Source organism: Ambystoma mexicanum, chromosome 4q (assembly GCF_040938575.1).
Source record: "Ambystoma mexicanum isolate Mex_15411 chromosome 4q, UKY_AmexF1_1, whole genome shotgun sequence".
Taxonomy (NCBI): Eukaryota; Metazoa; Chordata; class Amphibia; order Caudata; family Ambystomatidae; genus Ambystoma; species Ambystoma mexicanum.
Window position 1 is genome coordinate 858,832,041 of NC_090928.1, and position 27,851 is coordinate 858,859,891.

Sequence of the window (27,851 nt, forward strand, 5' to 3'; positions counted from 1 at the left end):
ACACGCCTGGGTTATTACACTGCAGGCCGGGAATGGACGTTCCCACAGCGTGGAGCGCGCAATCCCACAGCCAACCGCTGATCATCACACTGAAACGCCGCAATACGGCTCCTGCCCCTCCTTCTACTGCGTGCCGCCCCTCGCTACATTACGGCACCGGTCACTGGTCCTACGAAACGCCGGCGCGGCGAACCCAGAGTGAACGGCCAAGTGACGCATTGCAGGTACACGGGCTCCAATCAGAAGCCTCGGCTTCGTTCGTGTTACTAGTCTTCTTCCGCTTTCTTTGCTCAAATTGCAAAGTAGTGCCTTGCATTGAGTGTTGGTTTCTAGCACTAGGAGGCTGAAAATCGGCTGCTTTGTCGCTACGCATAGGTACTGAGACTTAGGTGGTTTTCCTACGAAAGAACGTAATTCTGAAAGGGAAGTATCGAAAAAGTAACGGGTCATCGTCATTCTGACATATCGTGGGCCGCGTGCACTTATTTCTAAGGATGGGGGCGCGGCGATTCGGCGGAGCGATACGGGGCGGAGACAGTCGTTTATGAAGAGCGGTTGACGCCAGTTGTGTGGTAGTTGTCAGTGGCGCGTGAGAGATCAGCTGTGGACCGTTAGACACACGCACCTGTCACAATGGTGAGTTTCATATCGAAAATGATCTGTTCGCAGCTTTTTTTTCAAGTGGACTTAGTCTGCTCCTTTCTTTTGACGTTAAATGTATTTAAATGGGTGCTATGTTCCTCGTTGGTCGGTTGCGCCGGTTTTAAATATTGAATTGTGCTTGGCAGGACTGTTTTGGTTGCTGGCATCTTTAAATGTGATACGATTGTGAGACTCGATTTTGCTTAACATGTTAAACTGTCTTTTGCCGTCACTGTTTTTGTTTGAAGACCGTGTGTTTGCTCGGAATGTGTTGTGTGGGTGGCGCTCTCAGGTTAGTTGCTATGTACCATCACCTTGATGGAACCGGGTCTTGGGAGAATGGTGGCGATGGGGCAGCCGCATTGCGGTTCCCTTTGAGCTTGCAGGTTTTCTTTCCCTGTGAGGGGCGGTTGCATGCATGGTTCGTGGGCTTGTCAGTCTGCGCCTGTACCCGTGTAGGGTGGATCTCGGGCCGCCGCACTGCGGCTTTGGCGGGTTCCAGCCCGGGAAGGAGGGAGAGGGGCGCTGCCTGCGGCCTCCCGGTGGGAGGGGCAGAGCCGCGCCCTTCGCTGCCTCACGCAGGAGGCTGCGTGACCCTCGACCCCGGCTATGGGGCACACGTTGTGTTTGTAGTATTCGTCCAGCCACATCTCTGGCCGTTACGAGCGGCACCACGGTGTGGGCGAGCAATAAGTGGGCTGCTGCTGGTACTGCTCCGCCTGCTTAACATGCTCATCACGTAGCTCCTGGAACACTATTTTATGACTTAGTTCTACTTGATGTCATTGCTAATATATGACCTTGTTGCCAGTCATGTGGTTTTATTATGTGGATCGCAAAATATATGGCCTTGACGCGAGTTCATAGCTCCACGCCTGCCGGGTTTCGCTTTTGTTTCCACGTTCTTGTAAACCAGCTGAGTTGGGTGCTTTTTTACGCACGCATTTTAGTGGCATAATTTAAGAATAGGTGATTGATGCTCGTAGCACGATCTTTGCAGTTGGCGTGAGTCAAGCCAGTGCGCGATGTAGTGAAGCATTACTCGCATTGGCCTGATTTACTCGTTGTCATAAATGCTTTCGACGCCCGAGGCCGGTTCAATATTTAAAATGAGAGAAGTCTACGACAATATCTTTGCAATTAGAAGAATGTACGGCGATAGACGTTTGTGCAAACGGTGTCCGTAGCGTTTGATGACCATGTCAACTTTTAGTCAGACGGTGTCGTTATTCTTGCGGAATTCTTCTTTACGAAAAGGGTGTTCGTGTTCCAGGGCCCTCCGGCATAGGGAGGCGGCGGTTCGTGTCTTCACGTCAACCGTGCCAAACTCGTGTTTGACAAACGCCCTTTACGGCAGTTTTCCATGCGTCTACTGTGCTTCAGCTCAACTCCTACGATCAGCACCACCCTGTGGACAGTAGAGTACCATAGCTGCCAAAGTCTCTTCCGTTTCGGCCTGCCACGTGTATACCTCACCCGCATGCAGTTACTTAACTTGCCACTATAGGCTGCTTAATAGCAGCCTAGCGGGATGCTGTATTTCCGTAGGGAGTTGTGTTCAGGACCGCCTTAGTTTAGGGGCTGCAGCAAGTCCCTTGATTAACCGAACTAGCTGCGTTTATCGTTTCCCGTCAATAGTTGGGTACTAACCCGCAGTAAGGAAATGCTAACCTATTCTCATTATAAATGTCTTTGAAGATAACTTTCTCATCAGTTAACCACTAGTTTTCATTTCAGATACACACACACACAACCTAAAACATTAAATGCAGTACTTATTGGGGCGCTTTATTTTGTTTTTATGCGCAGGTCCTGTTTTCTGTCACGTTAACTGCTCTCGGGCACCTTTGTATCCGCCTGACCTTTATTTCTCACTGCATACTGTTAACCCCTATAATAGGCCAGCTGGTGCATATTAGCTCCTTATCCCCATTAGGCATGCATCTCATGTGTGCTTCTGGTGTGGGTGTTCATTTACTGGTGCTGTATTAAAACTGCTAACATTTCGAAAGTAAAAGTTCACTGTATCGAAATGCTAATTAAACACTGGCACAAAATGAAGCATCGAAGCAGACCAGGAACCAAGACGTTGACTACTGCATTCTCACCTGGTCCATGCCCAAATGTCCCAGCAAGGATAACTAGGCATACATCGAGCGGAATTGCCACTTTTCTAGTGTACACTAGGCGAGCAAAAGCTTGTGAATACACAACGGGCCAAAGACATGTACTTGCCGTTCTTAATTACAGTTCCCACAATTGAGGCTAGAAACAGTGAACACTTAACCAAAGATAAAGTAAAAGGAAGCCCTTTCGAGCATTGGCTGCTGAGAATATCCGAATAACTGGACTAACCAACTGCTATGCATGAACAGAACCCGAGCCTATGCTGTAGATTTTTCTAGACCACAGCCGTTTTAGTAACCAAAATGCCCAATAACTACTTCACTTATTTAAAAAAAAAACCCTTAGCCCCTCAACCGTAGAAACGAGGCAATGAGCAGTGATGACATGCCAGTGACGCAAGTTTACGCCTGCTTGACTACTTTAATTTGGCTCGGGAGACCCTTCGTTGCAGCTACTTGTAGCATGGTTACTTGCATGCACACGTGATCATTCACTAGTGTGAAGTGCAAATGCCAAGACCATCCAAGTAGCAGCCTACTTGGAACCCACACCACTCTGCTTATGGAGTGGGCTGGCGTGGAGCATTGCATATTCCCCTTTGTGACCCCGGGTCAGTCTTTTGAGCCTAAGCTCACCATGCTACTGGCAGCAGTGCATAGTTTTCCATGGTAGTGCTAAACCTAAGCGTTTCCGTGTGTTCGTTAGTTGCTGCATGTCATGTTTTTGTGAAATGGCCTTACACTTCTGCCAAACATAGAATTGAAGACTGCCTCTAACTTACATTGGAGTAAATGTTTAGATACAAATTGGTATGCCAGTCTATATGTTAATGTTAAAGGACATTTGTACCACACACTATCACCACCGTAGTGGTCCCTTGGCGCTCTGGCGGCTCTGAAAGAGGAGGGGAGGATGGGTTAGTGGGAGGAAGCAGGAAAAGTGCAAGAGAGCAGTGATGTGCTGCAGATTCTAGTAGCTAAACCATCGTTTTTCCTGAATGTAGCTAGTTTTCTTTGAGTGATGGTTGCTGTGCTGTGGTGGCTTCCTGTACCTTGTTTTGTATTTGTGGACACGCAAAACCCTGTAGGATTCGATCAATGGTAACTTGCTAATACTATTCTGTTGGATTTGGTTGGAATTGCTTGTGGTTCCCATTTTACTGGGCCTAGTTCCTTTGCATGCTACGTGACTGCTAATCCCATAGAAGGGGGATGCAGAACTTCATGCAATTTACGGATCCGCAAGGCGATTTCAAAGAAATAGCCATTGTCTGCCTTGCGTTTTTTCTTTCCCATAAGGTTACTATTTTTGCTAAGATTTTACATTTCAACACGTTCTAATAATGTGATCTTAGTAACACAAGGTAGCATCCATATCTCGGTGTATTCCTCAAATGAGGTTGCCACACTAAATTCTGTTTAAATCACTGAGTAGGGATCAGGAAGCTGTCAAATTTCCATGGGACGAAAGTTGATTTTTCTTTAACCGAAAAGGTGCAAATAACAACTTTCTCTTGAACCTCCTGTATGATTACTCGTTTCTAGCTCAGATTTACACACGACAGCGCAGGCTATTTCAATGCATCTTAACGAGGAAATGGCAAATCCTGCCTTATAACCTCGTGAGTGACACACCCGAGTAAGCATCCATCCAAGTGCTGAGGGTCATCTTGGTACATGTTGAACTATCCGTTACATTTTCTTTTCCAATTGCCACAACTTAATTTTCTTGACTTTTATTAGTGTCGTGTGTTCTTTGTGGGGGCGGGGTGGGTGGGCGCTCTTCATATGAGCAACTTAATGTAATCTGTTTTAATTTACGCTGCTTTGGTGTATATTTTGGGTCTTTTGTCCTTTATGTTCACTGCATCCATTACTAGTTCTTGGTGGTATAGGTTTAGATGGAAGCCAGCACTACCAGCTTGGCTAGTATTCTAGGGCAAGCGTCAGTCGATCTTTTGTAGTCCCTTTAAAAACTGCCATGATCATACGAGAAACTGGAGTATGATTGCTTTTTGGGGTTAGAAAAAAGTTGCGAGCTACATGCATTATTTCTAACGACTACTGGTGAATGCAGTTTGAGCACTGATGGGCATGGCAGTCAATCGCCTCTGAATCTCTCAAATTCCCTATTCCAACTACCTTCCACTCCACTCCACGCAAAGCAACTGCATGCTCCGACTTGTAATGTACTAATGTACACATGGGACTGAGGGAGTTTTTTATGCCTTGGCGTTTTTCTGACCCAACTCCACAAAAGGCGATGTCTCGCCCACCTGGCTGGAGTATAGTTTACTGCTTTTTTTTCCGTCTAGACGGAAGGGGGCAGTGCTATTGCCAGAATCTGGCACTCATTTGGCCTGTAAACTAATGGCTCACTAAGCAATAACTTGGCCTCTTACACTCTGCCCCGTTTCTGTAGCAGAGACCAGCCTGTCTTAACTCGAGCAAAGCGGCCCATATTTCTCCACCCTTGTTACCGGAATCCTCTGCCAAACTGAGGCCCTTATTCACCCCATTTTCAAACTCTGGAGAAACCTCTCTGCGGTGGACACAGAATGACGCCTTTAGAACATCCGGTGCCAGATAGCAGTTTTGCAGTGGAGCAATTATTTAGCCCCAGTATCACCCCGGTTTTAAATCGGGTTGCTTTATTAGCTCTGCTTGCTGCATAACCTGAAGAGAAATGTAATAACCACTCTTTTGTTGGCAACAAACCTAGTAAGTCTTGATTTTTGGTATCATGCAAACGTTTGGATAGTGACAACTGGTTTGCTCAATTTTGTATTACCAAGCATATGACAAATTGTTTTAACTTGTGCAAATACTCTAGCCACTGTTGCAATTTGATGTTGGTGTGGCTACACATTCAGAATGTATCACATGGTTGCTATGTAACTGGTTGGAATATTTGAAACTTCACTGAATGTATCAATTGATTATCCTATTGGGATGGGTTTAAATACCATCAGCCTAGTTTAGGGGTGTTTCTTGTAGATCAAAATCCGTTTGCTGTGAACCTGTACTGTTTAAAGGTGCTATCATAACGCACCTAAGGCGTGACGAGGTGGGGGGGGGACAGAGGGAAGACAGGCCACCATCTTAGTAGGCCGGGTGACATTGAGATCACGCAAGTCCATGGGAGGGGTGGAAAGTGCAGGGGGGGCAGTGCAGTACATGGGATAACGTGCAGCCTGCTGTAGGGATACAGAAACAGCCCGGAGTGCGAGGGTTGCTGGGGGGCGGAGGGGTAGTGTAGGTGTGCAACGTTGGGTGGGCACCTGGGCCCGAGATCAAATGCTAGCCAGGTAACCAGTGCAGTTTGAGCCAGCTGGGGAGAGAAAGCAGAAGGTAAGAGGGAAGGTCTGGAGCTGACTCTCGTTTCAGAGGCAGGGAGGCTGGTCCAGAGGGAGGCCCCAGCTGAAGAAAATCTACCACCAACTCGATGCTTGGAGAAGTGATTAACCCTGAGGCAGTTGGTGGCGGGTGCACAAAGATATTTAGGAAGAGTTATTGAGGCCCCAGAAGGCCTTGTGGACAATGCTGAAGGTTTTGAACGTAATCCTTGCCGCCGTTGGGAGCCAGTGCAGAGATTTCAGTCCTGGAGAGATAAGATCCCTGGGATTGAGGCCGAGGATAAGTCTTGCAGGACTATTTTGGGGAGTTGCTGAGGGTGAAGAGTAGAGGCAGGCAGACTTGTAATGAGGCTGTTGCAGTAGTCCAGCCTAGAGAGAACCTAAGCTTCTGGGGGAAGGAGAGGACAGGAACACTACCTGGTGCAACTGGTAGTGTGATGTCGAAGATGGATGGCCCTGCGATTTTTAGCCTCATGGGTGGGAGCAGGAAGATGGCCAAGTTGAGCTTGGTAATTGCATCCTTGTCTTAAAATGAGGGGACCTGACTTAATCGTTTCAGCCCCTAAATGGGCTCAATTGGTCTAGCTTTTAGTGTAGTTGTAGCATTCCTTCGGCGTCCGAGTAATAGGTTCTTCTCTGGTCTGAGTACCTAGATCCCTAACAAACTCGTTCAAAAGCACTGCTAAGATGAGGCAGCAGTTTATTTTACAAACCCACTATTACTATGCTACATAGTAGGGGAGCTAGATTTAGCTCCTGATGGTGTGACGCGTGTAGCTTCTAAGAGCTGCGTTGGACTCCCCCAGGGCAACTAACACTTATCTGGTATAAACTCGCATTTGTGTAATACAGCATTGGGGCACATTTAGACATTTAAAGTCAATTACGTGAAGCTGTTGTACATTCCATAGATTGCCTGCTTAATTGTGATGCCCAAATCTGGGCATTCACATCTTCCACGCCGTTGGTTAGCTGTCTATTGGTGCATTTACTAAACACTTCCGCAAAACATACATAGTATTTATCTGGCTGTCTGCTTATCAGTCGGTGCTTATAGGGAAATACTGAAAAACTGGTTTTAGTTTAAGCTCGCCAGGCTCCCCTCGTATCCCAACATGCAGTGTAGTTGCATTTGAAACCTTTGTTACTGCTCTCTTGATAAACAGTTGAAGGGTTGTACTCATTCTGGAACATGCCCAGCGCTCAAGACTTTATTTCCATAATGAACCAGTATTCACAGTAACGTTTGCTATTCAAACATTAATAAGCGTGCCCCTTGGAGGAAGTTGAGGTGCTCTAATATATTCATGCATGCATTTGTAGTATCTCTGGGTATTTCTGCATTGAATATGTAGTGACTTCCGGTCTCTGAAAATGGCATACAGCTATGGCTCACTTTACTTCTGGTTCAATCAGATCTAGAATGCCAAACTAGATGGCACTGGTTTATTGGACCATAATGGGTTTTCTTGGCTTTATATGCTGAGAAACAATATCGCCGAATCTGGTGGCGTCTGCTGGAGAGGTTATGAAGAATAGAGATGAGTATTTGTATGGCCTTAAGGAATTTAGGGTGGGTTATAAGAATACATGTTCCCGTAGAAAGGTTAAACAAGGGGTGGGTTTTGCTTTTCAAACAGTGGCAAAATGGGAAGCTCATACTGTTGAATAGGGCATTCCCATTCCTGCCGTTTGTGCTTTGAAACATTGTACAGTGATGGCTCCGATTTTAGCTGGACCTGCAACAGGATCATGACCCATGAGGAAGCACAGGAAGAAAAGCATAAGATCGTGTAATTCGTGATTGTTCTTGAAATCGTCGTGTGAACCTCAATATTGCGGGCTGTCTCACATTAAAAAAAAGTGTTTTCTAAAGTTTCCTGAGATTTTTGGATTACTGAAGTTGGACCACTATTGATCCGGTCACAGTATCTGGATTATTGCCCTGGCTAGCTTCAACTTGATTTATATGGGTTGGGGCAGGCTTAAAAAAAAAGCAGCATTGCCAAACGACCCTTCCTCAAGCAATGTGTAAGCTTTTGTATTTTCTAGTTTTCGCATTTTGCAGACTGACCTGGGCATTTTCCTTCCTAGCTTGGAAAGACCCTGAGGCCGATGCCATGCTTCTGCTTGTTGAGTACATTTGAATCCTTTGCCCCTGGATGGACAACCCACTGTTTCCACGTTGCTATGTATGAAATTTGTTGCCAACTTTGCCTACGGTCCGGGTGTGTACTATAAATGAATAAACAATTGCAACAATATGGGAATCTGCCAATGCCTGGGGCTGTTTTTTCTCTTCCCAGGAATTTGTCTGCCTACTCGTTATTTCTGATGAGGCCTTGCCGGAAATCATTCTTGATGCAGGACTTGTCGTCCCTTCATGGGATCAACTTTAAACCATAGTACAACCAATGCTTTTTTCTGGATTTTTTCTTGCAGGCTGTTAAACTCTTGGGAGTTTCTCAGACCATGCTTTGTTTTTTGAAGGGAGTCCAGGGCCCTTGATTTCAGGACTTGCGACAGAAGTGGTTTTTCACCATGAAGTTTTTTCCCCACCACCCAACGGCCTAAATTGATCATTCTGACAACCAGTGGCACCCTGGCTTCTTTGCATGTTGATTGAAATGACAAAATACTGAATTGGAAGTGGCTGGTTGCCTGCTGTTAAAAAGTTGCCCCTGCTTAATGGATGCTTGCAGTCGGAATTTAGAAGTAAGCATGGGACAGTCGGTTGCCTTGATATGTACAGAAGCCAGCAAAATTGGAATGTTTTTCAAAAAAAGCCTTCCTTCTTGGACATGGTACTTTCAAATGCATTGTTTTCAATTGGGGTCTAGCAACACACTACCAGACTATGAGGTATGGTGTTAATTGATCTTCAAAAAGAGCATTGCCTGCCAAGGAAAGATACTATACACCATTTACTGGTTGGATTCCACCTCTAGGCCATGTGCACGATTGTCTTTGAGAATTGTTGGAACAGTATATTACTGCTACTTTGGAAGTATTCGATCAGTAGTCAACACATTTTTAATTACCAATTGCGGGGAGGGGGAGCTTGGAGCCTGGTTACCTTGACACCAACAGCTAAAATTTTGGCTCCCCATGAAAAGTGGTGCCAACAAACATGTACATTTAATTCCATTGGGGAAAATCTGTAAATATGACACATCTAAACATTTATTTCATAGGAATCCAAAATGGACAAACTAACTGTATATACTAGCTCCTTGTTCCTCAATGGTAGCTACTGATCGATACCCAGTAGCTGCACCTCAATTTAATTTCGATCCCTGTAATTGGACAGTTTTGCTTTTGAAGATGTTGGTGCTGTATAGACTAACAAAGGCTGCAACTCTAGCTGCTGGGTAGTAGGTGCATGTGAGCTTTTATTAACCAAAGCAATCTTACTACTTTTTTTAGATGCCCTCTTCCTGCTTGCAGCCATGCACTAACTAGTTTAGTAGACATGTGCTGGAATGGTCTGAGGTGTAATGTCACTACTAGACCTGTGGGTTGAACAAGGCCTGATGTTGTAGGTGGGTCTCCACCATCTTTGCCACAATTATAATTGCTTTTATAACGCCAACGAGTGGTTATAAAAGCGGCATTGGGATTTAAACCTTGTTTGTGCTGTCTTGCTTCCAAGACAAACTCGTTTTCCCCCAGAGCTAGTCTTCCTCCCACAATGACTCTTGCGCTTTGAGTTGATGGAGGTGCTTCTCAACACATACAGATACTGCATTAGTACATGGCCATTATTTTGGGACATCTAGATCAGTGGTTCCCCCCCCCCCCCCCAACTCCCCCTTCCCTCCCGAGCAGAATGACAGGCCGGCCCATTCCCCAAATGACCAATGAACGATTGTCACTGCACCCTACTCCCAGTATAGTCTCTCTGCTCCCATCACTATCCCTGGGCACCCCACTCAGTTCCCAGCAAGTCTGGAGGCCAGTGGGAGCTGGTGAGGGGCATACATATTTCCCACAAATGCCATGGCAACCGAGCTCGGCGAGGTAGCCTGAACTAACCAATCAATGGGAGTTCGTGGAGGTTTTTCCGGCTGTGAAGATTTTTAAAATGGGTTAAAATGTACTAATTGGTAAAAAGCCAAAACGTTGCAATTGGTGCTGGGGGCCAAGGGGGAAAGCGTGGTCTATTTTGACTGGACAAGACTGTACCTGTCCCCCACAATGCTTCAGCTGATTTTGGCAGATGGGTAGGGGGACCTTTGTTGTACAACCCTCCTTTCCCCACTTGCCAAAATCTACTCAACGGACCGAAAACCACAAGAACTGATTGAAAATCCAACAAAGATCCAAAAGAAAATGGATTGGATCTCAACGTCTGACACAGCCGCAACATACAAAATTGGTTGCCCACCACAAACTAAAAGCTTTTTTGGAAAAATATCCAAATAGAAGGCTCAAATACATTCCTGAGAGCCTGCTTGAATCTCCTCCATACGAAATTTTAGCAATTGGAGGTTTGTCTACATCTAACAAATGCAGATTCAGAATGTGTTTGAAACGAGACATCTCTTACTATCATGCCCAGGGAATCTGAAAAACATAATAGCTTCAGGTCACATCTTTAAGGAAGACCCCTCTGGTGGTTGCGGCTGATTGGATGAGAAAAGACAGCGTGGGTGACGACTAAGGCTAAAATCCTGGAACTGATTTTGATAAACACGACGATGGACAAAGAACACCGGAACAAGACAGGGATTTAAACAAGTCTGCTTGATTCATCTTGTAAAAACCACAGAGAAAAAAACACAATTTCTCTCAATCAGTACGAGCATACATGCCCACATTTAAATAAAACATACATTTACATAAATGTACCTTCTGCAGGGTCCTGCGCATGGGTGCTGAAATACCCTTCTCCTGGTTGATCTGAACATATGTGCTAGGAGGCGCAGGAGCTCCCCCCTCATACAAGCAGTGCTCCAACCAGCATTTCCTTTGCAAGACTGGCGGAGCAAAAAAACAGCATTGCATGTGCTGTTTCCCTTTCACGGTTCAGCCAGCCCAGGAGCACTAAGCAGCAGAGTGCTCAGTGTTTCACTGGACTGTCTCCTCCATAATGGATGGGGGGGGTAAGGGGGACACTAGTTAGACACCCCCTCGCCCATTATGGAGAAGCTGCCAGACTCGGACTGGCCAATAGGGCAGTGCCTGTACCTAAAATGCTAGGCCAGTCAAAACGGTCCCCTTTTTTACTGCCCCCTGACTTACTGTTAGTACAGGTAACGCTTGACTCCACAATGTCAGCAGGTTGCACATATTATTGTACTAAAATCTTTGTAGTATCCAACTTGTTTTGTAGCATTTTGTGAGTGGTCTGCATTTCATGCAGTTGGGCTAGCGTGTTGTAATGGTACACCTTTTTTTAAAAAAAACTTTATTTTTTGCAGGCTGATCAACTAACAGAAGAACAGATTGCAGGTAAAAAAAAACGACATTATCTAATCACCATGGAGCTAGTATGGATGTGTACCAGATCCCCGGGGTAACATGGTAGGGATTTCATTGCTATGGTGCTGAGCAATAGCAAGGGTTAAAAGGAGGGGTTAATGGAGGGGTGGGTCTCTGCAACATTGCCACCCAGTACAGCCTGAGGAACCAGTGATGGCTAGTAGAGCCCCAGGTTGCTCAATGGCTGCTTACCCGCTACCTGTTAGCGCAAGATGGCTGCCCACTAGGCGGTGGTGAATGGTTGAGGGTGGTGCGCACAGCATGCTTCACACCTATGTTTGGCTTGTAGATTTGGCACCTTCAGTTTTCGTTTGTCACAGATGGTGACAGTGTTGGCGTAATTGATGTGATCATGTACACACGTTCTTGACGAAGCTCGTTTTGCATTTGTAACCTGTTAATGTAACTTTCATCCTACAGAGTTCAAAGAGGCATTTTCCTTATTTGATAAGGATGGTGATGGCACAATTACAACAAAAGAATTGGGTACAGTAATGAGGTCGCTTGGACAGAATCCAACGGAAGCAGAGCTCCAGGATATGATCAACGAAGTAGATGCTGATGGTAATGGTTGAACTTGTTATAGGCTAGTGCATTTGACTCTTTGCTGGACTGTTTACAAATAGCCTATTTTTTTTTTATATAGGCAATGGCACAATTGACTTCCCAGAATTTCTTACAATGATGGCAAGAAAAATGAAAGATACTGACAGTGAAGAGGAAATAAGAGAAGCATTCCGTGTATTTGACAAGGTATGCATAGTTTTTCCAGAGCAGTTTCAGTATGCGTTCAGCTGTGTTGTCGCATGAATTTTCTGGTCTTATTTTGAAATGGCTGCTGTCTTTTTTTTGATCCACAGTATTCATTGACATGGTCTGCTATTGGGCTCAGTGTGTAACTGGAGTCCATGCACTATGTATACCACTGACTACATGATTCGAAATTTAGGGCTGCTGGGCCATTTGGCTCCTGCTTGCATGACGTTACCAAGAGCTACAGTGGCGCCCCAGGCCAGCTGATTTCAGCCACCCCTCCAAACATATGGGAATGAAAAAATTACATTAACACCTACAGCATTTATTTATGTGAAAGTAAGACGTTATGTACTAGCTACAGTGGCAGCTCCTGGTTAATGCTTGGGTGCACAGGAGCTGATTTTAGCTCCTGCTTATCAATATTGTTGATCCCTGAATTATTTTGTATCTTCAATGACGCCCAGGATTCTGTTTGTTGGCTTAAAATCATAGTCCTGAATCCTTGCTGGGCCAAACCAGATTTCTGCCAGGTGAGGAATCGTCATTCGTAATATCCTATGTCACTAAATGCCAGTCTTGTGTGGCTCAGCAGTTGTGCTGATATACCTTGTTTATTTCTGATCTAGTAGCCCTATGTCCTGTATTCCTTTTCAATTGTTTACATACTAAGGGTTGATGCACCATGTTGGTGCCACACAAAAGGCCTATCTTGGAATGTTATGAATATTTAATTGCTACATTTGAGGTCTTGTATTTTCTTCAGACCGTGTTTTGGTTTTTCACGAACGGCTGCATGTCTGCCAAGCCCTCGTCACTCAACACCTACCCTTTAGCATTTATTTGTTCACACTTGTGCCTTCACTCTAGAACAAACGATTGAGCACTCATGTTAACTGCCTTGATATGGGCTGATGCATGGCTGCTGAAGTCTTGGAAAGTCTCTTGTCGTAGTAAGCACACTTTAAGTGCTGCATTATGGTTCCTACTGAACCTCTAAGTGCGATTTAGCACTACTCGGCACCCTGTTAGTGGCCTTTTCTACTGAAGGGAAGCATGTAGCTGTCAGTTTTTGTTGCCAGTTGGTCCATTGGTGTTGATGAAGGTGCCCTGGGCCTCATTGGTCGAGATATCTGGCCATGTGTGGCTGGTGTGCACCTTCTGTCTGTCGCATTGTCATTTGTGGTACTACCTTACTTAGCCTCTGCTTTTGTTAAGAGTACCTCAAATGTTTCTCTGGGTCTGAATCAGCCCAGACATCTAACAGACCTTGCAACAAAGCAATTTTACTCTTGATAAGCGCTAGCTGCACTATATCATACCATGGTTGACTTCATGTCTACTACAGTGTTCCCCTTGACTCTGTATACTGACCTTCATGTTGATGGAGGGGCAGTGGGGTCTTTTGCCGTTTGCTAATTGACTTGGTCACTCCTATACCACCTAGTCTCGTATTTCACTCTCCTCATACAATTCACATTCACAATGCAGGGGCAGTCTGCAATATGTAAGATTAATTGGATCTGCAGCAGATGTGTAGCTATAGCTGTTTCATAGCTTGCATGTGTGCCCATCAGACTTCTTGTACAACATATGCACGCTATGTTAACATTCTCGGTCATTCCCAGCACTTATGTTTAGTTTGAGTGGCTTATGGGGCTGTCTTAACTCGTCCTCCACGTGAAACTAGTACTCCACCATCCCACTCAATCGAATTGGTTCACTTGCTAGCAAATTTGTTTGGTGAATTAATCACTTAATGGTTGAGCAAGTGTCCTGTTTCATTTTTTACCTTCACGTGTGGTGTTGCTGCACAAACTAGGCTTTGCTTGGAAACTGATGTCTGTAGTTGTGTGGAGTCTGTAGTTGTGGAATACACTAAAGAGGTTTTACCCCATGAGGTTGTTGTGCAAAAATCCTACATGCGGTTTTGCGTAAAGGTGACTTATAGTCATGACCATTGTAGTAAGCTTTTGTAAGGCATACATGTAACCTCATTTAACTGCCACTGCATGTATCCTAGGATGGGTATAATGAGTTAAAGGTGGCCTTGCTAGCACTTCAAAAATGGAATTGCTGCACAGCCGAGTTTTGGAGCTGTTGGGTATTGTTTTTCCTTCATTATGTTCTGCTTGTGTTCAGAAATCCAAGTAGAATTTTCCTTACTCTTTTGCATTGTGGCGTGGAGATGTGCAGTGAGTGTACCGGCTTAAAATCAAACTTTAAAGCTACAACCTGATGTCCATACTAATGGCCTGTTCAATGCATCTGCAAACCTCTCCCATACCTTCATTTACTTCTCATTCAACACAAAAACTCCATCTGCTTGTAGATGCGTTATTTCTTTGAAACAAATCTGCTTCAAGAGCAGTAATTCCTCCAGGTTAACAAATTCTGAACACCTGTTAATTTGTAAAGCATCAGATTGTTGACGAAGCATGCACTGTTATGTAAAGTAATTTGAGCTTTAATATCGTTGTTTTATTAGGATGGAAATGGCTATATTAGTGCTGCAGAACTTCGCCATGTGATGACTAATCTTGGGGAGAAGCTAACCGATGAGGAAGTTGACGAAATGATCAGGGAAGCAGACATTGATGGGGATGGTCAAGTAAATTATGAAGGTAAGTTCTGCAACTTTTTAAATGAGGCAATTTGTTTCTTGTACGTTTTCATTGGCCAATCTTGGGTTGTAAAAAGGATTTCAATACGAAGTTTCAATGGTAACCTCTGTCTGCATGTCCTTGAGGAGGTGCACTTGTTCCTAGTGAGTTGAGGCCATGTGTGCTTCCTATTTCCCCCCAACCCCCCAACTGCTCTGCTGCCCAAATCTCATATCTGGCATGCTACAAAGGCCCAAGCCTAAACATGCCAGCAATATGGCAGAGCAGTAAATCTGAACCTTAGCGCTACCATAGATGCAAAGAGACAGTCCAGTCCTGCAGGAGTAGCTACCTCTACTCGACCCCCAAAGAATGTACTGCCAGCCACTGTTTCTATTGAACGCTTCATTACTTCACAAATGATTTGCATTGAAGGGTAATGCCAATTGTTGTCACCCATCAAAAATATGCATGTGAGATTTTGTAAGCCCTGCTCGACTTCAGCGATTAAGTTAACCCCGCCCCCAACACTGGAAGGTGCCTGCCCCCTACCGGGTGGACAAATGGCCTCGGAGGTCCTGGAGGTGGTTCCATGTCAAGTTGTGGAGTCTATTTCTGGCTCATAAGGTCCAGGGATAGCATTGCACTTTACCTTCAGTTTGAGGTCCCACTGTTCCATTTGGTTACTCTAGATAACAGATCATCGTTTTTGTTGTGGGGCCGTATTAGCAATTCAAAGTGCACCCATCAGCCAAGGGTTTTTCCAAGTCTGGTCTGTATGCTGACGCTGGAACCAAAGCCAAGACGGACAGTTGCTTAACATCTTTAGGCTTGATTAATTAGAAAGTCATCCAGTAAGCGCATTTGACCACCTCACCAGTAAAACCCTTGGCATAATTTCAAAAGCTGCTCAAAGGTTCAGTTGGCATCAAACCAGATCATCCATCCGACATTCTTGGGCACTGGCTTCATGCATACCCTTGGAACCAAAACTACCACCTACCTACAGGAATTGGTGGAGCCTAGTCTCCTGCCACAACAGAATTCCAACGTGGTGTGTTCCACAGAAGTATCTTTGGTCTTAACAAACTGAGCAAGAAAGGCGTGTACCAACACGTGACAAAAGAGGGGATCGCCCATTTCGCGGCCGAAATGACGATTTTTTTTCGAAATACATTTATACGGGGAGGGGTGGGTTAGTGTAATATCGTGCTCCCCCATGACGGTGATAATCGCCCAAAAGATAATCTGATCGCTGCACAATAGTTTTGGTTTCACTTCATCCAGGAAGATGGCACGCTTTCAGGCATTATTCACAACCACATGTAATGTTTCTGAAGGAACCGCTCTGCTGGTATGGATTTTGAGTTCGAAGTTCTAGCCTCCCTAAGGGAACCCCCGTTATTGCCGTCAATGCTAGTTACTGTACCTATAACATGAAATTCTAAACTCCAGTCCACACAGCCTGGCCACATACGAGTTTGCTTTGACATGCATTCCAAGCCCATTTGGAAATATGCAGAACATTACTGACTTTCGGAATGGATTATGGGGTTCTTTTTCTCAGATTTTGTATAGCAGATTATATTGATCTTTTTGGAAACCTTTTGTATAAAGGTTTGTACAAAACAAGATGTTCACTGGAAACCTTAATGTGTGGACAAAATCGACTCGATATGTGCATGCACAAGTTATGCAGTTTTTTTTCACCATCAGTCTGGTTTTTAAATTTCATGGATCAAATTGCAAGCACTAGCTTTAAACCCTAAGCAGCAAATTGGTTTTGCTTAGAATTTGATTAGCTAAGAGGGGTGGCATAGCCTTTAAAAAAAGCTGAAGCCTTGTGCACTGTATTTCGTTGAATGCTTTGCTAATGGAGCAGAGCTTGCAGGGCACTGCTGGTCCCCCAAGCGCCATACCGGTCTGGTTAAGAAAATAAAGGATGTGAAGTAGGAAAGTGACAATGCTTATCTAAATTTGGAGGCGAAAGTGAAGCTCAAGACAGCTTTGATGCCTTCACCCTGAGACAAAACGGCGGCTCATGGTAAACATTGGCACTGGTGACTGTTTAGGGTGGTGCTTTATGTTCACGAACATGCTAAACCAGAGCATGGTTTCTAATGTTTATGAAAGGCACTGATAAATGGATTCACCCAGGTGGACCCAAGGCAATATTGCTGTCCAATAGTAACCGTATCGGGTACTCGGAATGTTTACTTTGCACTAAAGCAGAGAACGACTATTACCTGTGACTTGCTTTGGGTACTGCACTATTCTGCCGAAAAACATGATTGGCCTTTTAGACTGCCTTTGGGGTGGAGGATGCGGGAGAAAATCATGGCATCACACCCACATTGTAAAGAGGCCCCCTAAAGTACTATCGGCTTCCTCAAGTCCACTCAACTGTTCATAGCATGCTGTCAAAAGTGGCTATCCTGCATTGTAATGCGACGGTGGATGGAGTGTTTTCTTTGGCTCTCCGGGAAGCAAAAATGATAGCTGGGGTCCCTTACACTTATGGCTGCTACATAGGCTCAATCAGTTATGCCTGGCCAAATGGCTGAAGTAACACAGCTGAGGTGATAAAGTGATTTAGCTTCCTGTGGGAACACTGCACTGTCCTTAAGGCAAAAAACTTGCTGTGCAAAAACCAGCTCCCAATTACAGGCATCAAAGCGTTCTAGTAATTTGAATGTCAAAAATACCCTCCTATCCTTCACCAATGACTGTTGGCGAAGGATCACTGAAGGTGCTTCAACTGGAGTGCCTCGTGATTGCTAGTCTTGAGTTCACATTTGCACCATATACTGGTGTGCTCTGCACTCCATTATGGCGTGGTTAGTAATACAGATGGTAGGTTTTTGTTTGATCACAATAGCTAGGATCACAAATGTGTATCTGTTCGGCAACCACACAAAGCACAATTGGTGTAGAACCCTCTAGAAGCTCTTGAAACCAAGGCAGACTATGGTGCTTTGGGTTCCATGCCTAATGGGCCCTCCATGCACTTTAATCTGCTATGCAATCAGGAATTTAAGCACCACAGCTTTGCATGCTTTACCAATGTAAACTGTTTGCTTGACGGTTTTAGTGGTCTGTCTTGACCAGAATGTCTGCTATGCAGCGGGTTGAAAAAGCCCTGTAAAGCCAGTGGCTATATTGAATTGTCATGTTTTCCAACACTTGGGCATCCAGCAGGCTGTTATTTGACGTTGCATCCTTCAAAAGGCAAAATCCGAGTATAGCGACTCACCTCGGGCAGTGTAAAAGGCCTCTCGTGGTTTTCTGGAGGGTGACTCTGCAGCCATTGTTTCCCCCACATCAAAGCCACCGTCAGTGACCTAGAACCCATGGAAGATGCCAGCCAGAGATTCACCCCCTTTTTCTTACTGGCACGACTACATTTCAATCTGCTTTTAACCCTCCTTAATGGCAAGTAACCACTCTGTTCAGCAGCCCCTAGACACTGTACAGATTCCTCCCAAAATAGTCAATATCACCCTTTAGATCTTGGCAAATGGGGTAGTATTCTAGCTGACCGAGGGGCGCAAGCCTGGTGCCCAGGCCTTTTTACACACCGAAATCTTGTCCATCTTTGCATACCACTTGCACAGGTATTTAAGACACCTGCATAAATCATGGAACTCACTGGTGACAGCCTGCCAGTGCAGCTTGCAAATCCAATCAGTCCACACAGTTCCTCAAAAGAAGCAACGGGTGAGGCCTGGTCTGTTTTTAACTCCTCTTAATTATGGTATCAATTTAACTTGTACAAGAATTGTCGTTCACTTTGTTCAACTGCTTGCATTTTGTAGGTTAGTGTTTTGAATCATGAACCTGCTGTTCACGTTGCTTTAGGACACATGCGGTATTGTGTAAAAGGAGAATGGTCTTAAACAAGGGCTGCATTTATGTGTTTTAATTGGCTATAGAGGCAGTTGTAGCAGCATGAGCATTTCATACTTCACAGAAGCAGTTTTCACCAATTGATTTATGGCATGGGTTCTTGATGTGTTGGAGCCTCCCAGCCAGCAGTTTGGTATTTGTGGAGAAAGCTTTTGGTGATCAAGGTCTTAAGATTGCATGTGTTCACGTGCATGGAAGGGCACCATACCTAGTTTCTTAAAGCAAGGGATAAGGAGGCACGTGGTCTTTCTGATTGCCCAAAGCAAGCCAGTATAATGGAAACTGGTAGCACTGTATATATATTTTCAGTGGCACTGATTGTACTGCTAACCACTCAACAGTGTGTGTATATATATATATATATATATTGCTTAGATCACATGCTGTGCATAGGTCGACATCTAGTGGAAGCTGCGAATTTTAGTTTTTTTTTTTTCAAAGTTCAAAAATGGGTGTTGACACATGGCGTGCCAGTAATACTACCCCTAGTGTGATGTCCACTGTACCCATGATCCCTCACGCGTCTAGGACCCTCAGATTGGTTTTTTCCGCCATACTGGTCGGAAGCATCCCGCAGAGTTGCCTGGCCTTAGCCATAATTTTGCTAAATATGGTAATATTTCACAATTTTCTCCATCCCAACGTCGAGCCACGGACCTTCGACACTCGCTGGCGGAGAAGAAAAACAACCGTTGAGAGCTGCACAACGGAATTGGGCTTCGAAGGCCTCTGGCCTCGGCCCGGGCCTTGGAAGGCCTCTGGCCTCAGCCCTGCAAGTAGGGAGAGTGGTACATACTCTACACTCATATATATTCCTACAGCCCTTTCCAATTCTGCCCCAAGTGCAACCGCAAGTACCCTTGGGTTGACACCCGCCACGTGTAACTTCTGCTTGCTGAGGCACTACCCCGAGGCCAACTGCAGACCATGTTTTTGGTTTAAACCAAAAACCCTTAAGGACCGTGCAACCACAACAACGTTGGGCACGCCAGGCAACAAGAGGCCATGGCAGCGGAGGGTGCATTCAGCAATGGCAGCAACGCTGTTTCGACGGCGAGGGCAATGTGGCAGCCAAGCGCAAGTCCCCGACCTCGGAAGGTTGTCCGGCAGGGCAGCTATGGGGGAAAACCCCCGGCGACACGAGCGCTACCCACAGCACTTCACCAAACACGCTTAGTCCCACCAAGACTTGATGCCCACGTCGAGTTCTCGGAAAGAGGCACACACGGTCCACTGAATCGGTGTCATCTGGGCGTTCTCGATCTAGATCGCTGCATGACTCCAGGCAGCCATCCACTGTTTCAAAAGTGCCTCTCTCCCTGAGGTAACGGAGGTTCGATCATCTGAAGACGAAGCCGACCTCTATCCGCAAGCCGCACTCCAGGTGCCTGCATCAGCAGACCGCGTGACGGCTGTTCCCGAGTCCCAACCTCCACACTCTAGCGATAGGGACACTACCCCCGAACCTAACACCAGGGAAACATTCTTCCACCCACCGGGAGGTGGGAAAACAACAAAAGCATTCTCAACCTTCTACACCACAGAAGCAGTCAGACAGGTCAGTCTTCTACTCCACAAAAAACAGACAAGTCTCAGCCTTCTGTCATTGTACCCAAGACCCCTGCACAAGGCCATAGGTCCAGTCAAGATAAAACAGGGAAACTCTCCTGGGAAAGTTATTCCCAGCTCTAAGGAATGGTCTAGTCATGACATAGTTATGTCTAGGATGTCATCCTTGGCAGACTTCTATGCCAAGAATCCTGAGCACTTCCTCTCCTATGCCCCTGACGGGGCTACACCCTCAGGCTCTAGGGACCCGATGCCCCGAAGTAAGAAGTCCCGAGTTGAGTATACAGCCCTACTCTCAATGTAACGAGGATCCAATTTTTGAGGATCCAGATTTGTGCATTTTGGGAGACCAAACTGCAACGGGCTACTATTAGGATGACTAGGACCAAGAGGACGACCCAGAAACTTAAAAGGGTAGACTCCACAGTAGACCAAGGGCCCCCGGTTACCAACTCCCTGTCAACAACCAACCTCTCTTGAATGAGGTTTTGTCCAGAGCGGCAGGGCACTCCACATTGACACCCAGGGAGCACAGGAAGAGAGGGACTTTGCTGAAGAATTAGTGGGAGAAAAGACCTGTTGCCCAGGCCATCCCTATCCTCAAATCTATACAAAGGAGAATAGACCCTTCCCTTGTAAATCCTAACCTCACCAGGGCGGTAAACCCCAGGATCGAACTATTTCAGGACAGCCCAATCAGACCCGCTGTACATAAGGGGCATCTGAAACCGGACTCCCTGGTAGTGACAAACACCCGAAAGAGGGCGGGAACACCCCTATCATCGTCTGAAGCTCCTCCCGACAAGGAGGGCAAAAAGATTTATGGTTTGGGTAGGAAAGTAACCTCCACTTCTGCCTACTCCACCACCCTACTGGCGAGTTACAACTGTCACCGGTGGGAAGAAGTAGCGTCAACTCCGCCCTAGAACCCTTAAAGCCAGTTGGCAAGGGTTGCGTCGGAGGGGAGAGCCGTGTCCGGTTGCATCTTAAAAGCAGACTTTGATGCCGGAGATAACGCTGGCAGATTGATAGAGCACTGTTATCAAAAGACTTGCTTGGTTAAGGCAATATGGGTTCAAACCAGAGACCCAAGCATTAATAGACAAATGGAGCTTGATCTACTGTTTAGCAAGGCGGTAGAGGATGTGCTAAAAATGCCAATGATGAGTACAAGACTCTTAAATCCCTGGGCCAATTAACCAACAAACCCCCGAATCAAAGTGGGAATGGCAATTTTCGTTGCCCACGCGGCCAACATTCCCGGAGGCTCCAACTATTCCCAGGGGCATGGTACACCATGCAACAACCAGCAGACTACGCAGGGTTATGGCAGAGGTAACAAGAGGTCGTGGTAAGGGTAGAGGCAGCCCCAGTAGAGGCGGCGGCACGCCTCCACCAAAAGTGACGTTCCGTTCAGGGTCCCTTCTCGTGCATCCCCAGTAGGGGGACGCATTTCCAACTTCACCCAAGCTTGGGAAGGGATCACATCAGACGGATGGGTGTTGTCCAGTGTCTGTAGGATACTGCATAGAACTGTTGGAGCGTCCCCGAAACCACCCTCCACGACGAAGTGCACTAAGACCACCAGAAGATCCTCCTCGAAGAGATTGCCAATCTTCTAGCAAAGGACACGATAGAACTTGTCCCGGGACACCAGGTAAACGAGGGTAGTTATTCAACTAACTTCGTTGTGCCAAAAAAAAATTGACAATGCACCCAGTATTGGATTTACGGCCTGCAGTGTCAAGCCCCAAAAGTCTCATGACTACTCCAAGAGGTAATTCCCCTCCTGGATTACATGGCAACATTGGACATGAAAGATGCCTATTCTCATATTTCCATGTTCCCAGCGCACAGAAGATACTTGCGCTTCAAGGTGGATAGTCAGCACTACCAGTTCAAGGTGTACTGCCCTTCGGGTTAGCCTCGGCTCCAAGGGTATTCACCAAGGTGGCGGCACACCTACGAAGGGAGGCAATCCCAGTGTACCCTAACCTGGACGACTGGCTCATCACGGGAGACCCCAGTAATTTGCAGAGCAAACATTCAAAGAACGATCGACCTCCTATTAGAATTGAGTTTCTCCATAAACGAGAAAGTCAAGTCAGGTGCCAAGCATCAACAGTTTCTAGGAGCTGTCCTAAACACACGAGGGGTTGGCCTTTCCATCAGAGGAAAGAATTCGGAATATACTGCTGCAAATTCTGCAATATCAGGCTGGTCGCCAGAATGGTACACAAAGCAATACATTTGCTGGGCATGTTGTCATGTATTAACCTGGTTCCCCACGCGGGCCTGCGTCCCATGCAGGAATGGTTGGCGAGGAGTGGTCTCAGGCAAGTGGTCAGTGGGACTCTCTAGTGGTTGTTTCTCCAACACTTGCCTTCACTGGTGTACAAGAGAATCTGTCCAAGGGGGAAACCCCTTTTACGATCCCGGGATACAGGCGGTAGTCACAACGGACACATGCCTGTCAGTCTCCACCACATAGCTCAGGGTCTCTGGTCTCACTCAGTGGACAAGAACCCTATCCACCTGCTAGAGCTTCTGGCAGTATTTATAGTGCTCCTTGCGTTCAAGCCCTAACTGTTGAACCTGTCAGTACAGAGCCGGACGGACAGCACTACAGCCATGTTTTACCTGAACAAGCAGCGAGGGGTGGGGGGGGGGGGCTCGTCCGCCAAATCTGTCCAAGCTTGCCAAGAAAATTTGGATAGGGGCACTCATACGGAACATCCTGTCATCTCAACATGTTCCAGGGATCTCAATTCTTTGGACACCTTGAGCAGAGATCCCCTCCCAGAGGAACACGAATGGTGTCTACATAGAGAAATCGTAGAAGATAGGTCTATAGTGGGGAAACCCCACCTAGAGAAGATATTTGCCACAAGCGAAAACAGACCGTGCCCAGGATTTGCATCCAGGTTCCCCCATCCAGGCTCCCAGGGGAACGCCCTGTGGATGAACTAGTCGGATGTTTGCGTACGCTTTTCCACCAACTCCTCTAATCGGGAAGGTGGTCAACAAGATGAACAGAATCGATGACGCTCATCCTACCTGTTCCCATGTGGGCGAGACAACTGTAGTTCCCACACTTACGCAGACTAGCGGTGTGCGAACCCATCAAACTCCCGGGCTGGCACAACCTACTGTCCCAGCACCAAGGACAGAGTGCATCCTCAACCCAACTAAATGAACCTGGCAGCATGGCTCCTGAGGTTGAGTTTGGACATATCAATTTACCGCAGAGATGTATGGACATCCTAAGGGAATCTAGGAAGCCAAACGCAAGGCACTGCTACTTAGATTCGTTATCTGGTGCCAGAATAAGCAAATCAACTTAGTTGATTGCACTCCTTCCACAATGCTCCACCTGCTGGACGCAAGGTTGGTTTTTAATTCACTGAAGGTACACCTAGCAGCTCTGTCAGCATACACCACCTCCCATAACAAGGTTTCATGGTGGAAGTACCAGTGGTTCAAGCCTTCATGGAAGGAGTAAAGAGACTTCACCCTCAAATTTCTAACCCACCACCGGGATGCGACCTTAATGTGGTGCTATCAAAACTCATGGGCCCCCATTCGAGCCCATGCATAAAAGCAGCCTCAAACACCTGACTTATAAAACGGCCTTCTTGGTAACAATTACATCTATGAAGGGTCAGCGAAATTCAGGCTGTCAGTGCAGGATCCTTTCTTTACGGTTCGTAAAGATAAACGTACACACCCTAGGTTCTCAAGTTTATTTCTAAATTCCATGTGAACCAGTCCATTGAGCTTCCGGCTTTCTTCCAAGACCCTCGAAGCTCGGCTGAGGTGAAACTACACACCCTAGATGTGCGTAGGATGGTCCTATACTATGTAGACAAAACCAGACCGCTAAGGAAAAACAGAACAAACTGTCTCCGTAGCTACAGGCAAAGAGGAGATCGCGTCTCTAAAGGTGCCATCTCTGGATTGTTAACTGTATCCAGCTGTACTCCCTTTCTGGAAACTTTGCCTTTCACGCCAAGAGGCCACTCTACAAGAGGCATTGGGACCACTCTGGCTTTCATCGCAAATGTACCCCTTGACACCATTTGCAAAGGAGCTACTTGGAGCTCTATTCACACCTTTACTCGGCACTACTGCATTGACAACCATTCAAAGACAGATACTCAAGTGGGACAAGCGGTTCTAGACAATTATTTGCTCATGACCCTTCTCACATCCCACCTCCTCACTGCTTGCTAATCTATGTACAGCATGTGATCTAAGCAGATTCCACAAGCCTCAGAAGGGGATACATTACTCACCGTAATCGTATTTCTGATGCTTGTATCTGCTTAGATTCACATACGACCCACCCTTCCTCCCTTCAGATAAGACTACAAGCATCCATGTGCCTTCTCTCAATCTGCTTGGATTATCTGTACTCGCGCTACTCTTCATGCTACCTCATGTCAGAAAAAAATCAGGGTCCTAGACGCATGAGGGATCATGGGTGCAGTGGACGTCACACTAGGGATGGTATTACTGGCACGCCCTGTGTCGATGCCCATTTTTGGACTTTGAAAAACGAACTAATACGATGCAGCTTCCACTAGATGTCGGCCTAGGCACAGCATGTGAATCGAAGCAGATGCAAGCATTAGAAATACGATTACGGTGAATAATGTATCATGTGTGTATATTTGTAACCGAACGGACTTATCTAAGGACTATCAAAGGTTCGGTTCAGAACATTCATCAGGGATCCTATACCAGTAATGGCTCCGAACAAGCACTTATGGCATATAGTGCATGCTGCTGCATTACGCACATGCTGCATTTAGTGACACGTTCCCAGCCTAATAGGTTTGCACACATAGAATGAGCACCCATTAGTAAACCTGCACTAGATTTGTAAATGGGGAAAAGGCATTTTCAGCTTTTTGTATATTGGTTGGTGCCATGTTAAATAAAAAACAGAGCCACAATACAAGAGAACGAAGTTGTGGGAGGGCAGAACATTGAACATGCTGAACAGTAATTGGAGCAACAGGACCAGAACAGTAATTGGAGCAACAGGACCAGAACAGTAATTGGAGCAACAGACCAATGGGCTACAAGAGGGGGCTGCAGAAAGTGAGTAGAAACTGAGGTAAATAAGGACACACAATAGGAGTGGGGATAGAAGCAGAGCATTGGAGACAGTAAAAAGAAAACCCAGACAACAGCAGGCAGAGCTCGAAATGTAAAAGCAAGACTAGAGAAATGCAGGCCAATAACATAAGGGGCACTGCAAGAAAGAAAAACCACAACCAAGAATTAAAAATATAGCCAGAGTGGTGACATGAAGAGTTGCATCAACTGATACAGCAAGATATAGGATGGGGGGGGGGGAGGCAATAATGGAATGCAGAGTTGGGTAAGAAAGTGACGGATCAAGATTGAAAAAATGGCATAGCAACACTTATCGGTGGGAGCCAGACCATCAGTAAGTGAGACTGGGGAAACCAAGGAGTAGAGATGGAGCGGAAACATAGTGGCTGTCAAGCAGGTAGTGCCAGGCAGCAACAGTAGGCCCGAGAGGCGGAGACTAGTAGAGTGAGGATTTGATATAACTAGCTGGCAGCTGCATTACTTTTTGTGTCCAGTACAATGGTGATGAAGCTGGGTACTACGCACCTACAAGTTTGTTTTTGAACCATTTTAATGTACAAATTGCATATCCTTGGGCAGTTTTTACTCTTGCCGAGGAGAACTTGTTTACCTTTTCAATTTGGATTTACTCTTAATTAATGGGAGTAAAACATACTTTCTGGAGCACTGGGAGCAATTTTACTGTACTATATGCAAAGCCTCGGGACCCCAGATGCTCCCACTTACTCATCTCCTTAATGTTTACTTTCAGTTGTAGAATGCTCCTTTAAATGCAGAGTCCCAACTATCCATATGATTGACACTATTTATTCAGCCAGTAATCTTAATGCTACTTTCATGTTGCATGGTGTAGTGTAGAAGGAACTCTTGCCATTAGCTAGAATTATTTAACTTTATGGTATCTGTTCATTTTGTCATGGTATGCGCCCAGGTGATCCTACTGTGAATTCAACAAGCATGTGATTTTAACAGCATATCGTTGTCAACCCCTGCATGTGCATTTAGTAAAACTAGTAGATGCTCGATACCAACCAAAGCACACAATTAGCAAGCAGCGATGTTGCTTTGATAAACCTTAGTAATGTAGTTTTTACTGCTGCCAAATGTAAACCTAGGCGAAACCCTGGATAGAGCATAGCCTGCTGCCATTAAATTTGTAAACTCTTACAGAGATGTAGGTAAATGTAATTTTTCTTTTTCTTTTGCAGAGTTTGTACAAATGATGACAGCAAAGTGAAGATGTACAGAATGTGTTAATTTTCTTGTACAAAATTGTTTATTTGCCTTTGTTTGTAACTTATCTGTAAAATGTTCCCTAATGTCAAAAATATGCATGTCTAGTTAGGATTCATTATCATTTTTTTATCCTATTATCCCCATCATCAAAGGAACTTAAAAGAGGTGATCAAGTGACTATTGTTGCATGTGGCTTACCCTGGATATCACCAAAGCCCTACTGCATATCTGAAATGAGATGGACTTCTTGGACAAACATCCAAGTTGAGGAGCTCCCATCTGGGTTATACCTGAAGTTTGAGTTCTTTGGGAAGTATCTTCATTGTTGAAATGTAGAGTTGTCTCTACATGGACTATGGACAGTCAACAATATGAAATGCAAGTTGCACTACTGCAAAACGGGTGTATCATCCAGTCACCAGAACACTTTTTGCATCTATTCTTCTTTTGTACTGCTGTCTGTATTGGAAACCCAAATTCTAATGTTACTATGCTTTTTAACTTTGTTTAGCCACTTCTCTGCTTATGGCACAATTTGCCTCAAATCCATTCCAAGTTGTACATTTGTTTTCCAATAAAACAATTTATCCATATTTGTATAAAATGACTAGTTTCTGTTTCCAAAGCTTAGTTTAAGGCTCCCACAAGGCCAGACCGGGTATGCTTAAGTGGGTGGAACATCGGGCAACATCGTATAACCAATGTTGCTGTGTGCCAGTGCATGTACTACAGTTACTCAACACATCCTCACTTCCAGTTCACCCAGGCCAGGGATAAGCAGGGATCCTCCTGCCTTAACACGCAGCAGTTCGTTTCATTGCTGCCCCACATGCCTCTGCTAACACATCGAAGTAGTGACTGCTGCACAGGTCTTCTACAATTGGGCTAATGCCTAGACAACATGGCAGAGCAAGGTTGAGTGGACAATTGGCTTCCCTGAGGCACTGTCCAATCTGGTGTACCAGAGAATCTGGACCAAGAACCGAGCTGGAATTTGAAACCTATGGACAATAAAGCTCCTACAGTTGGTAGGCGGTGCTGTCCTGGAAATG

At 45.7% G+C, this 27,851-nt stretch overlaps 1 protein-coding gene across 2 annotated transcripts; it reads left to right on the plus strand.

The window, feature by feature from the left end:
* On the plus strand, positions 1 to 27,392 carry CALM2 (calmodulin 2). Of its 2 annotated transcripts, none has more exons than XM_069608422.1 (6): positions 1 to 224; positions 11,548 to 11,578; positions 12,029 to 12,172; positions 12,255 to 12,361; positions 14,850 to 14,985; positions 26,772 to 27,392. In XM_069608422.1, the coding sequence occupies exons 1-6, from the start codon at positions 33 to 35 to the stop codon at positions 26,798 to 26,800; spliced, it is 639 nt and encodes a 212-aa protein (XP_069464523.1). In that variant the 5' UTR covers positions 1 to 32; the 3' UTR covers positions 26,801 to 27,392. The 2 variants fall into 2 exon arrangements, with proteins under 2 accessions (XP_069464523.1, XP_069464524.1); XM_069608423.1 differs by lacking the exon at positions 1 to 224 and adding an exon at positions 300 to 636.
* Positions 27,393 to 27,851: the final 459 nt, after the last annotated feature.